Raw genomic sequence first — 11,073 nt, 5'->3', positions numbered from 1 at the left:
CCACCACCCAGTTGTGTGACCGGTCCGGCCGTTACGGCTGCCTTTATTGACCCGAAAACCGTGGCCATTTTCCTGACACCCCGAAGGGCTCGGGTTCGTTTTGTTTTGAATGGGTGCATGAAGTAGGAACTAGGAACCATATATTATAGACGAGGAAGCTGGTGCTCAGTGGTTACACGGCAGATCCAGGGATAGCACCCGGGTATTCCCTTCGCTCGGCCGGGGTCACCAATGAGATCTATATATGGAGAAATTTAGCTACTTCCAAAGATCTCTGGGTGTTTCTGCAGCTCTGAAAGGTGTTTGGAACCTGGGCGCGGAGCACATGCACACCCAATCTCAGGAAGATTGTTCAATTAAGCTCGGCGTAATCGTAGCCCCGGGTAACCCGCCTTGCTCTGGTGATCCGTCCCCTTTAAGGGGAGCCCGAGCTTCGTGTAGTCTTTGTTTCACGCGCCCGCTCGCGGCGCCGCCTGCACTGCGGAGCGAACATGGCCCTAGCGGCTCGGGCCCTGTGGCCCTGTGGGCGCACCGTGGTCTGGAGGTTGGGCTGCCGCCCCGGGCCTGGGCTCTCGGCGCGGAGCCGGGCCGGTCTCGCGGGGGCGGCGGGCAACCCGGGCCCCGCCATCACTGCCCGCAAAGGGAACCCACGTCTGCTGGGAGCGGCGGCGCTGGCCCTGGGGGGCGCCCTGGGGCTGTACCACACGGCCCGGTGGCACCTGCGCGCCCAGGACCTCCGTGCGGAGCACTCGGCTGCGCAGGTAAGGACTGGCTAGGCCCGGCCAGAGGTGGGGGTGCTGGGGCTGGACAACGCCGAACTTCTGGACTCCGGGGAACCGGTGGAGCCGGGTGTGTTGCCTAAGCCCGCTAGTGACCTTGGGCGAGTGACTTCGTTTAACACTACAAGGCTGCAGCGTCCCCATCTGTAAAATGGGGCGTTCACTAATATCTGCTTCTTAAATTGTCTTTCTCTTAAAATCATTTCTCTAAAATGTTTTAGGGTGTCCCTGGGTGGTGCAAACTGTTAAGTACTCGACTACTAGCCGAAAGGTTGAAAGATTGACGGTTCGAACCCACCCATAGGCTCCTCGGAAGACAGGCCAGATCCAGAGGCGCCTCGGAAGATAGGCAAGGAGATCTGCTTCCGAAAGGTCACAGCCTTGAAAACTCTGTGGAGCAGTTCTACTCTGCAACACATGGGGTTGCCCTGAGTGGGAGTTGACTGGATCACAACTAACAACAGCAACAAAGTGTTTCAGGAAGACTTTTTTGATTCGAAGTTCATAGCAAAGAGAAAGCCACTCAGTTTATCATTTTTCTAACATTTTGTCTATCCACCATCACTCCGAAATCCTAAGGTTGTGTAATTATTAGTATTTTCATGATACTGATGACTCTTAGAATCTAGGCCCTGAGATAGGGAGGAGTCCCACCAGGGGGGTTGTGGCCGTGCCCCCTTGAGACACTTTATATTACACCCAGCACCAACACAGCCCTCACTTCTCTGCTCTGGCCCCCACTGCCCACCCACAGGCGCTAGTTTCCTGGACCCAGGGGAAAGGGGGATGGGTACAGGGGGAGAGGTCTGGCTGCACTGTGTTTCTCCGTCTGCCTCCACGGTCTTGGCCTCGACTTCCCGTCTGAACACTGAAGGAGGTGATCTACAGCAGTGGCTTTCAATCATGAATGTGCAGCAAGCTCACCTGGGGACTTTCTTACCAAAATGCAGATTCAAGGCCCATGACCCATATAAAACTCTCCTCCATTGGAGATTTGAGGTAGACCCCACTCTGGCAAGCCCTGGGGCTGGGGAGGGAGGGTGGGCACCCCAGGTTGAAACAATTGTTCTGCTTCTGGAGGGCATAGCTGGGACTGTCTGGTGTCCCCTTGGGACAGGGGAAGAGGAAAGGTATCCTCCACTGTTGGACAGAAGCCGGAAGATTCCTCCTACACAGACCTTCAGCGAATGCTCAGCCTCCTGCCCTGGGAAGCTTGCTGTTTGGGGGCTTGAACCTGGGCTGTCCGCTCACTACATGAGCCACCCCCCCCTGCTGCCCCCGCCATCCTCCCTTTCTCTCAGCACCCCCTCTCATTTCTCCTGTTGCTCTCAGGGTCACCTCAGAAGACTTCCCTGGGAAATACATGTTTGCTTGCTGGGGGTGGGGCCTGGGCCTGGGGGTACTGGCCTCTCAGATGCCCCCTCCCTCTCCTCCCCATCCAGCTGTCCCTGTCGAGCCAGCTGCAGCTGACCCTGTACCAGTACAAGACGTGTCCCTTCTGCAGCAAGGTCCGTGCCTTCCTGGATTTCCACGCCCTGCCCTACCAGGTGGTGGAGGTAAACCCTGTGCGCAGGGCCGAGATCAAGTTCTCCTCCTACAGGAAGGTGCCCATCTTGCTGGCCCAGGAAGGAGACTGCTTGGTGAGCCTCAGGGAACTCCATCTCCAACCTCCCTCCCATCCCGGGTTCATTCTGGAGCCCAGGTCAGCCATGGGCTTGCATTATGCACCCTAAGTCTGGCCTTGCTCTGCAGCCATGGGCTCTCTGGGCCTCGGCTGAAGATTATGAGGGGAAAGTAGCTGATAGACAGTTGATGCTCAATAAATTTTGGCTCCCTTCCTTCCCCACCAATACCAAACAGCAGCTGAGTCTAAGTGAGGCAGAATACCTAGAGCTTAAGAACATGAGTTCTGAAATCAGGGTAGTCCAGATTCAAGGACTGATTCTACTGCTCACTGGCTGTGTAACCTGGGGCAAGTCACAAAGCCTTTTTGGGCTTGTTTCTTCATTAATCAACTTGAGCATAATCTCTAGGTTGTAGGGACTGCAGATATGAAATGCCTGGCACAGTAATCGGCACTGAGAATGTAGCTGCTAGGAGCCCACCTGCCCACTGGTGCCCAGGAGGCTGGGCAGTGAGTGGGCCAGGGGCTCAGACCCTGGGTCCTCCCCATGCCCTCCTCCCCATTAGCTGCATTGGGTCTCCCTTACCCAGGATGAGTGCCTTGAGGGAGGAGACTGGGTCCTGGGGCGAGGAGGAGAGCTCAGATGGGCATTGGTTTTAGGGTTTAACCCCCAGGGATGGATGAACAATGCCCTGGCTCCACCTGACCATTTCCTCGGAATGTCTGGCCCTTAGTATTGTTTAAGCATGCCCAGTGATCCTGCTGGTGGCCAGTCAAAAAACCACTGAGCTTGTTACCGCAAAACGCAGGTCTGAGCTGCCTGCCACAAAAGCCAATCCTGAGATGGCTGAGGTGAGCAGTGAGAGTGTTTTACTGTATATCGATATACAGGAGACAGAGGGGAATGAGCCCCTCCAAAATCTGGCTCCCCCTCTGGAGGCCAATCAGAGGATTTTATCGGGACAGGGTCAGGGTCCGAAGAATCTGCGGAATGTTAGTTCCCCTTTGAGGTGGGCACAATGACCTCGTTCCAGACATTTTGACCTTCTGCGGCTATTCTTGAAGATTCTTTGTTCGGTTGTCTCGCCTTCAGATTTTATCATTCGTTGTTCTACCTCGCAAAGAGGAACTTAGGTTAATTTTTAAACTTTTATAAAATCATGGGAACACAGGAGGGAAGAGAGAAGGAAAATAAATCAGAATCATAGGAGCATGCAGAAGTGAACTATGCGAGCTATGCATTAACAATACCACAATGCCCAGGATGCTAGGCCTACACAGCGGACAATAAACGTGAAATTCCCATGCAGCCCCTTTCAAAAACCAACCTCTTTCTCTTCCAGCAACAACTGAATGACTCCTCTGTCATCATCAGCGCCCTCAAGACCCACCTGGTGTCGGGGTAAGGAGCCCTTGGAGGCCCAGGCTGGTGTCTGTTCTCCTGCCTCCAGGGAGGCCTCACCTGAGTTGCCTTCATGGGAGCAGGGTGGGGCCACTGCTGAGATTTGCTGAATGGGCCATGGCTGCCCTACGCTGAGACACACACCCTTGCCCCTGCACATTTCCCTTTGTCAGGGAAGTGCTCCTGGTGTCTACTCCAGGTATCTCTTGCTGCAGGGCTTCATGTGTCACCCGCAGGAGGGGTGGAAAGCCTTTGTGGGTCTGTCCTGGCCCCACCCCGGGACTAGGTTCAGGCTGGGTGGACAGGAGGAGGTCAGGGCTTAGTCTCCTTTAGGAAGGAGTTGGGGTAAGTCTCTGAATGTCTCTCAAAGGCAGTCCCTGGAGGAGATCATCACTTACTACCCACCCATGAAGGCCATAAACGACCAGGGCAAGGAGGTGACTGAGTTCTGCAACAAGTACTGGCTCATGCTAGATGAGAAGGAGGCCCAGCGGCTATATGGCGGGAAGGAGGCAAGGACGTGAGTGGAACTGGGGCTGGTTCAGGGGAGGTGGCAAGGGTAGGGGCTTCCCCAGAGAGGGACCAGACTGAGGGGGATGCTGTGAGGGCGAGTGGCGTGTGAGACCACGAGGGCTGGGCTGGCAGGAGCCACGGTCTGTGATTGAGTCTCAGTAAGGGCTTTCCTGGCTCAGGCTTCAGCTTCCCATCCATACAGTGGCCCGTTTCAACAGTCTTTTCTGCTCCCAACACACCCCAGGCCTGTGGCTTGGCAAGTCCACTGGTTTCACCTCTCAGTGGACCTGGGAGGGTGCAACTGGCAGGTTAGGGGCTGGTGGCCCACCTGCCCTCCTGCCATCCCTCCTTCCCATACCGGCAGGGAGGAGATGAAGTGGCGGCAGTGGGCAGATGACTGGCTGGTGCACCTGATCTCCCCCAACGTGTACCGTACACCCACCGAGGCCCTGGCCTCCTTTGATTACATCGTCCAAGAGGGCAAGTTCGGGGCCGTGGAGGGCGCTGTGGCCAAGTATGTGGGTGCAGCTGCCATGTACTTCATCAGCAAGCGACTCAAGAGCAGGTGATGGTGCCCATGTATGTGTGCATGTGTGTGTCTGGGGCCTGCTGCCCCTGAGCCCCCAGACCCCTTGACTCCCAGCTTCAAGGACTATGGTGTTGGGCTGTGGATTCTCAATCCTAAAGATGATCCCCTTAAGTCCCTCAGGACATAGATGGGAGACCAAGGCCCAGAGAAGGCACAAAACTCATCATAAATCACTTAGCAGAGCCAGGGCTCGAACCCAGAACTTTTTTGTTTTTTTTGGTATTTCCATCTACTGGTATATTTTGCTTTATTTATTTATTTATATTATTTTATTGTTGTAGTTTAAGTGAAAGTTTACAATTCAAGTTAGTCTCTCATACAAAAATTTATACATTCATTGTTATGTGACCCTAATTGCTCTCCCTAGACTATGACAGTACCTTCCTCTTTTCCACACCTGATTTCCCATGTCCATTCAACCAGCTCCTGACCCTCTCTGCCTTCTCATCTCACCTCCGGACAGAAGCTGCCCCTTTAGTCTCATGTATCACTTGAGCTAAGAAGCACACTCTTCACGAGTATTATTTTACGTCCCATAGTCCAGTCTAATCTTTGTGTGAAGAGTTGGCTTTGGGAATGGTTTTAGTGCTGGGTTGACAGTGCTGGGGCCATGCTTTCTGGGGTTCCTCCAGTCTCAGTCAGATCATTAAGGCTGGTCTGTTTACTCGAATTTGAGTTCTGCACCCCACTTTTCTCCTGTTCCATCAGGGACTCTCTGTTGTGTTCCCTGTCAGGGCAATCATTGGTGGTAGCCGGGCACCATCTAGTTCTTGGGCTAATACTTTCCTTGTGTCTTTGGTGTTCTTCATTCTCCTTTACTCCAGGTAGTTGGGACCAATTGATGGCTGCTCGCTAGCTTTTAAGACCCCAAACACCACTCAGCAAAGATGTGGAACATTTTCTTAATAAACTTTATTACGTCTGTTGACCTAGATGTCCCCTGAAAGCATGGTCCCCAAACCCCCGCCCCTGCTACTCTGTCTCTTGAAGTGTTTGGTTGTATTCAGGAAACTTCTTAGCTTTGGTTTAGTCCAGTTGTACTGACTTCCCTTGTAGTGTGTGCTGTCCTTCCCTTCACCTAAGATAATTCTTGTCTACTATCTAGTTAGTGAATAACCCTCTCCTTCCCTCCCTACCCTCGTAACCATCAAAGAATGTTTTCTTCTGTGTTTAAATCTTTTCTTGAGTTCATATAATAGTGGTGTTATACAATATTTGTCGTTTTGTGACTGACTAAATTCACTTAGCATAATGCCTTCCAGATACCTCCATGTTATAAGATGACGAACCCAGAACTTCTGGTTGCTTCTTCCCCAGCAGAGGGAAGCAGGGCAGGCCCTGGAGTTCAGAGGCCTGGGTCCTTGCCTTGTGTCTTCCTCTGTCTCTCTCTCTTGTTGGTGACCTGGGTCAGGTGTCTTGCCATTCATGAGCCATAGTCTCCCCATCTGGGACAGTGACCACTGAGGTCTCTTGGACTCTGTAGATGTGATGTCCCCACCAGGGGGGCAGCAGTGGGACCTTGGCCTGTAGGCCTTCCTGCTCTCCCCAAAGAGGCCTGGCTTCCCACCTGGGAGGGGCAGGACCTCCCCTGATGGTCTTTCTCCCCACCCCCATCCCAGACACCACCTCCAGGATGATGTGCGTGAGGACCTCTACGAGGCCGCCAACAAGTGGGTGGCCGCAGTGGGCAAAGACCGGCCTTTCATGGGGGGCCAGAAGCCTAACCTTGCTGACCTGGTGAGTGGTGGTGGTGGGGAATGCCCAGACAGAAGGGCTTGTTTTGGTGGCGATGCTGACATCTTGCAGCTCCCCCAGTCCCCAGAGGAAGCTGGTTCCATCTGTTGTCAGGGGCAGAACCCAACTCAGAGTGGCTTAAGTTAAAAACAAACTACAAGGAACTGCATTGGTTCACATAACTGACAAATTCAGGGGTTGGCTTCAGGCCTGGCTGGATCCAGGAGCCCGCGTAGTGTTACCAGGGCTTGGGCTCTCCCTATAACCAACTCTCAACCCTGCTTTTCTTGGAATTGGTTCAGCCTGAAGCAGGCTTGGGTCATACAGCTACAGGCTTCCACCCAGAAAAAGTCCTGGGACAGCATCTTATTGGCCTGGGTTAGATGCCCCTCCTTGAAGCAGTCCTGCGGCCCAGGGTAGAATACGTTGATTGGCAGGCCCCGGTCTTGGGTGGGGTCTTCTCTCTCCAAACCTCAGAATCTGAGGATTGGGGAGGGTATTCTCCCAAAGGAAACTCAGCAGGGGGGCATTACCCAGAAAAGGAGGCATGGGTACAGGGCAGATGAAATCTACAGCCATACCCTGCTCTTCTTCAAAGACTGGGTGCAAAATTGGCCTTTCATAGGTCATGGAACTCTTGGAGCTCAGAGAGGGGAGGTGACGGGCCACAGACACAGTTGGCAGAGGCTGGGGCAGGTCTGGACACGCCCCACCACCACCACCGCCCCATGCCCTACATGCCCTGCTCTGAGCTGAGCCACAGTGACAGTCCTGTCCCCCATTCCAGGCGGTGTACGGTGTGCTGCGTGTAATGGAGGGTCTGGAGGCCTTCAGTGACCTCATGCGTCACACGCACATTCAGCCCTGGTACCTGCGAGTGGAGAAGGCCATCGCGGAGACCCTCCTAGTGCACTGAGTGTCCCCACCAGGAGGAGGGCAGCGGAGGACACTGGCTGCGGGGTACCAGGACCCTTGGGCCAGCACCTGGTGATGTGGCCACGCTCGAGTGCTGTGGGGGACAGCACCATTCTGCCTCTTGGTGGTACCCTCCATCATACTGATATCTGAGGCTGCCCCCTGAGCCCTCTTACTTCTAACACTGAACACCTACTAGCACCTTGGGACACTAGGAGACAAGGCCCAGGCTCAATTTCTGTTCAGCAGCCCCCCTGAGAGTCACAGAGGGGCTACCTCCTCCCTCACCCCCAGCCCAGTGGAGGTGACGCACTCCATCCCCTGTCCTGGACCTGCCTTTCAGCTGTTCTCCTGGGGCTGTCAATGGCTGCCCTGTCGAGTCGGCCAGATCCTGTGAGTGGTAATCCGGTCAGATCTCCAGCCCTGGACAGGGAGGTAGGGGAGAGTCTGTTTTAGGGAGAGCCCCCTCCCTGGTCTTGGGGGCAGGGGCAAACGATGAGGCTCCCCCTAAGTTTCTGCTTTTCCCAAACCCTACCCTGGCCTTTGTGTTGTGTTCACAATAAAGAACGTTTGCAGCGCCCCTTGTGGTGGGTGCTATAATGGACATCTGTGTGGCTGAGGGCTATGGTGGGCCCACTGGTCTGAAGGCTTCTGCATAAAGTCATGCCCAGCCCGGTGGTAACTATTGTTTGTCCCGTGCTTACTGTCAGGCATGGGGTTAAAGGCTTAGCAGGCATATGTCACAAAATCCCTTGGAGTACACAGCAGAGAGGCTCAGAGCCTGGCCAGGGGGTCAGATGGCCCTGCCTGCCGGTCTCGTTCTGCCCCTCACTGACTGTAGGACTCAGGGCAGTGACCACCCCTTTCTGAGCCTCAATTTCCTCATCTGTTTAATGGGCATAATGGTAGCCCCCACCTTGTGGGGAAGTTGTGAGGGTTCAATGACAAGATGCAAGTCAAGTGCATAGAAGGATGCCCAGTTCAGAGCAGGCTCCTAGGCCAGGGTACCAAGGTTGTTCAAATCCCTGCTTTTTAGACAAGGAGACCAAGGTTCAGAGAGCACAGTGCCTTGCCCAGGGCCCCTCCAGCAGCAGGTGGCCGTGCTGGCCTTCAATCTTAGCCTTCCCAGGTCGGTGGACAATGGGACAGGGCCCTGGGGAGAAGCCAGCTCTGTGCCTTCCAGGGCGAGGACAGGGTGCTGGGTGAAGCCCCCTTCCCAGCAGAGCACCTTGTGAAGGACCTCTGTTCCCATGGTCTCAGCAGATGAGAGAGGCATAGCATCTTGCCAAGGCAGCCCGCCACAGGCTGGGCCAGCAACCAATGAACTAAACCCTAACCACGGGGTCCTCCCTATTGAGGGTGACTTGGCTACCCAACCAGACCCTCTTGGGAAGGTTTTTTCTTTATTAATTTTTTAAAAATTAATTTTCTTAATGAATTTTTAAAAAACAAAATATGTTCCTTGTAATAAACATTCAAATAAGGTAGAAGTATGTGATGTGTGGTCTGGAGGCAGACAGTAACTTCTGTGGAAGCAGAACAGCAACAGCATTGGAGTCAGCTGGCCTCAGTTTCTCTCAGAACCAGTCTGCCATTTGCTTTGTCCTCGTTCCCATCATAGGTGTCCCTCCTGGGCAGCCCATGTGGCACTGGCTCATGCTTCCCAGCTGCAGGGTAGCCCATAAGTCAGGGAATACTAGGTGCTCGCTGCTTCTCACATTCCCTTCTCCACAGACAGGCATTTCCTGCCACCCCTCATGAAGGTACTCTCCTCCCTGGGTTACCCAGTACCTTTTCAGCTGCGCAAGGGGGCCGGCTTGCCTCTCTCTGTCTCTGTCCCAGCTTCCCCAAAGGGAGCATCTGATGTGCTCAACTTGGGACAAGTGTCCACACTTTGTCCACATATTGTGGCCCTGGGAGAGTCCCACTGCCCACACTCCCACCCTGTGCTCCCTGCCCTTTCAGTTCCTCTGCTTAGCCCAGCAACTGTGACTCCCAGCCTCGGCCTCCCCCTGGGGTCTGGCCCCACTAAGGCCCTGGGTGTAGGCCAGGCCCCAGCTACCAACCATCTCCCCTCTCCCTGTATTTACAAGCTCAGAGACAATGTTTTCTTCTATCCCCCCATTTCATGGAAGGGAATATGGTTGATGGCTTAGCCATGGCTGGAACAGGGGCCTGACTTCTGCCTGGGGCTCTTTCCCTGGGGCTGCTGCAGACAGGAAGGAGCCTGCACCCTCCTCCCCTGAGTGATCACCTTGATGCAGTCTAACCAGACCCTGTGACTGAGGCTGGAGAATGGTCAGTCAACCTGAGGCCACCGGGGGTCAGTGCCTGGGCCCGGCTGCTGCTCCCACATAGTCCCCCAAGAGGTGACAACCCTGCCTCAGTTTCCCCACATGCTCCTCCGTCTCTCGGTATGTGTTCTCCCACAACCACCAGAGGGCGATAGAGTCTGCAAAACCCTGTAGGGAATAGACACGGGAACCGGTGCTGCCACCTCGTGGCTGCCCTCAGGATTGCATCTTCTCAAGGCAGCTCTCAGTATCCAGGGACCCTATTTGCCCATCTGTAAAGTGGGCTTAGCATGTCAGGACCTGAAGATGGGCAGGCAGGAAAAGCCACACCTATCAGGGGAAAGGACCTCAAGCCAGGAAACCCTGTCCCATCTTTATCATAGTCAGGTCACAGCATGTCCCCTGTGGCCTTGATGGTGGCAGTGGCCTGGGTTGGGGACCCTGTCAATGCCTGATGTGACCCTGGGCAAGCCCTGTCCCTCCTGTGAAGTGGCATCAGTAAACCTTCAGGGGGTTGGTGAAGTCAGGGATGGAATGATGTGGCTCAGAGTGACATATACAGGGGGCGTTTTTATGCATCTGGTGGGGTCTGTTCGTTCTTCTCAGAACACATTCCCTACTCTGTTTCCTCCTGCCTGCCAGACCCCCAGAGCTCATGGTCAAGAGCTCCAGGTAGTAAGAACGAACAGGGAGTCATGGGAACGGCGAGACCCCCTCCTCCCTGGCAGTAAGGGAAGGCTCCCTGGGGAGGACAAGCCAAAGCTAGGGCTTCCGGGATGGCGAGGATTCAGTTTTTTCTTTTTTGGAGGGGTTCCCTTTTTTTATTTTTCCCCGTACAAAAATTTATACATACATTGTTATGTGACTGTAATTGGTCCCCCCATACTGTGACAGCACACTCCTTTCCACCCGAGTCCCTGTGTCCATTCAACCAGCTCCTAACCCTCTCTGCCTTCTCATCTCACCTCCCGACAGAAGCTGCCCATTTAGTTTCTTGTATCTACTTGAGCTAAGAGGCAAACTCCTCATGGGTATCACTTTATGTCCCAGAGCCCAGCCCAATCCCTGTCTGAAGAGCTGGCCTCGGAAATTGTATTAGTTCTGGGCTGATAGAGAATCCAGGGGCCACGCTTTCTGGGGTTCCTACAGTCTCAGTCAGACCATTAAGTCTGGTCTTCTTACTAGAATTTGAGTTCTGCATCACACTTTTCTCCTGCTCCATC

General features: G+C 54.2%; 1 protein-coding gene across 1 annotated transcript; it reads left to right on the top strand.

The window, feature by feature from the left end:
* The first annotated feature begins 486 nt into the window (after positions 1-486).
* PTGES2 (prostaglandin E synthase 2) lies at positions 487-7,571 on the top strand. The gene is made up of 7 exons (XM_004375827.2): positions 487-761; positions 2,222-2,419; positions 3,747-3,805; positions 4,176-4,325; positions 4,683-4,883; positions 6,527-6,644; positions 7,429-7,571. The coding sequence occupies exons 1-7, from the start codon at positions 492-494 to the stop codon at positions 7,555-7,557; spliced, it is 1,125 nt and encodes a 374-aa protein (XP_004375884.1). The 5' UTR covers positions 487-491; the 3' UTR covers positions 7,558-7,571.
* The last annotated feature ends 3,502 nt before the right edge of the window (positions 7,572-11,073 follow it).

The sequence above is a fragment of the Trichechus manatus genome, unplaced genomic scaffold, assembly GCF_000243295.1.
Source record: "Trichechus manatus latirostris isolate Lorelei unplaced genomic scaffold, TriManLat1.0 scaffold00038, whole genome shotgun sequence".
NCBI classification, from domain to species: domain Eukaryota; kingdom Metazoa; phylum Chordata; class Mammalia; order Sirenia; family Trichechidae; genus Trichechus; species Trichechus manatus.
The sequence above is the reverse complement of the archived record's forward strand: the minus strand, read 5'-3'. Positions and strand labels throughout refer to the sequence as shown.

Coding starts and splice junctions, on each gene's coding strand:
- PTGES2 (XM_004375827.2), top strand. CDS start 492: ATGGCCCTAGCGGCTCGGGCCCTGTGGCCCTGTGGGCGCACCGTGGTC. Junction 2,420..3,746: donor CCCAGGAAGGAGACTGCTTG/GTGAGCCTCAGG, acceptor TTTCTCTTCCAG/CAACAACTGAATGACTCCTC. Junction 6,645..7,428: donor AGCCTAACCTTGCTGACCTG/GTGAGTGGTGGT, acceptor CCCCCATTCCAG/GCGGTGTACGGTGTGCTGCG.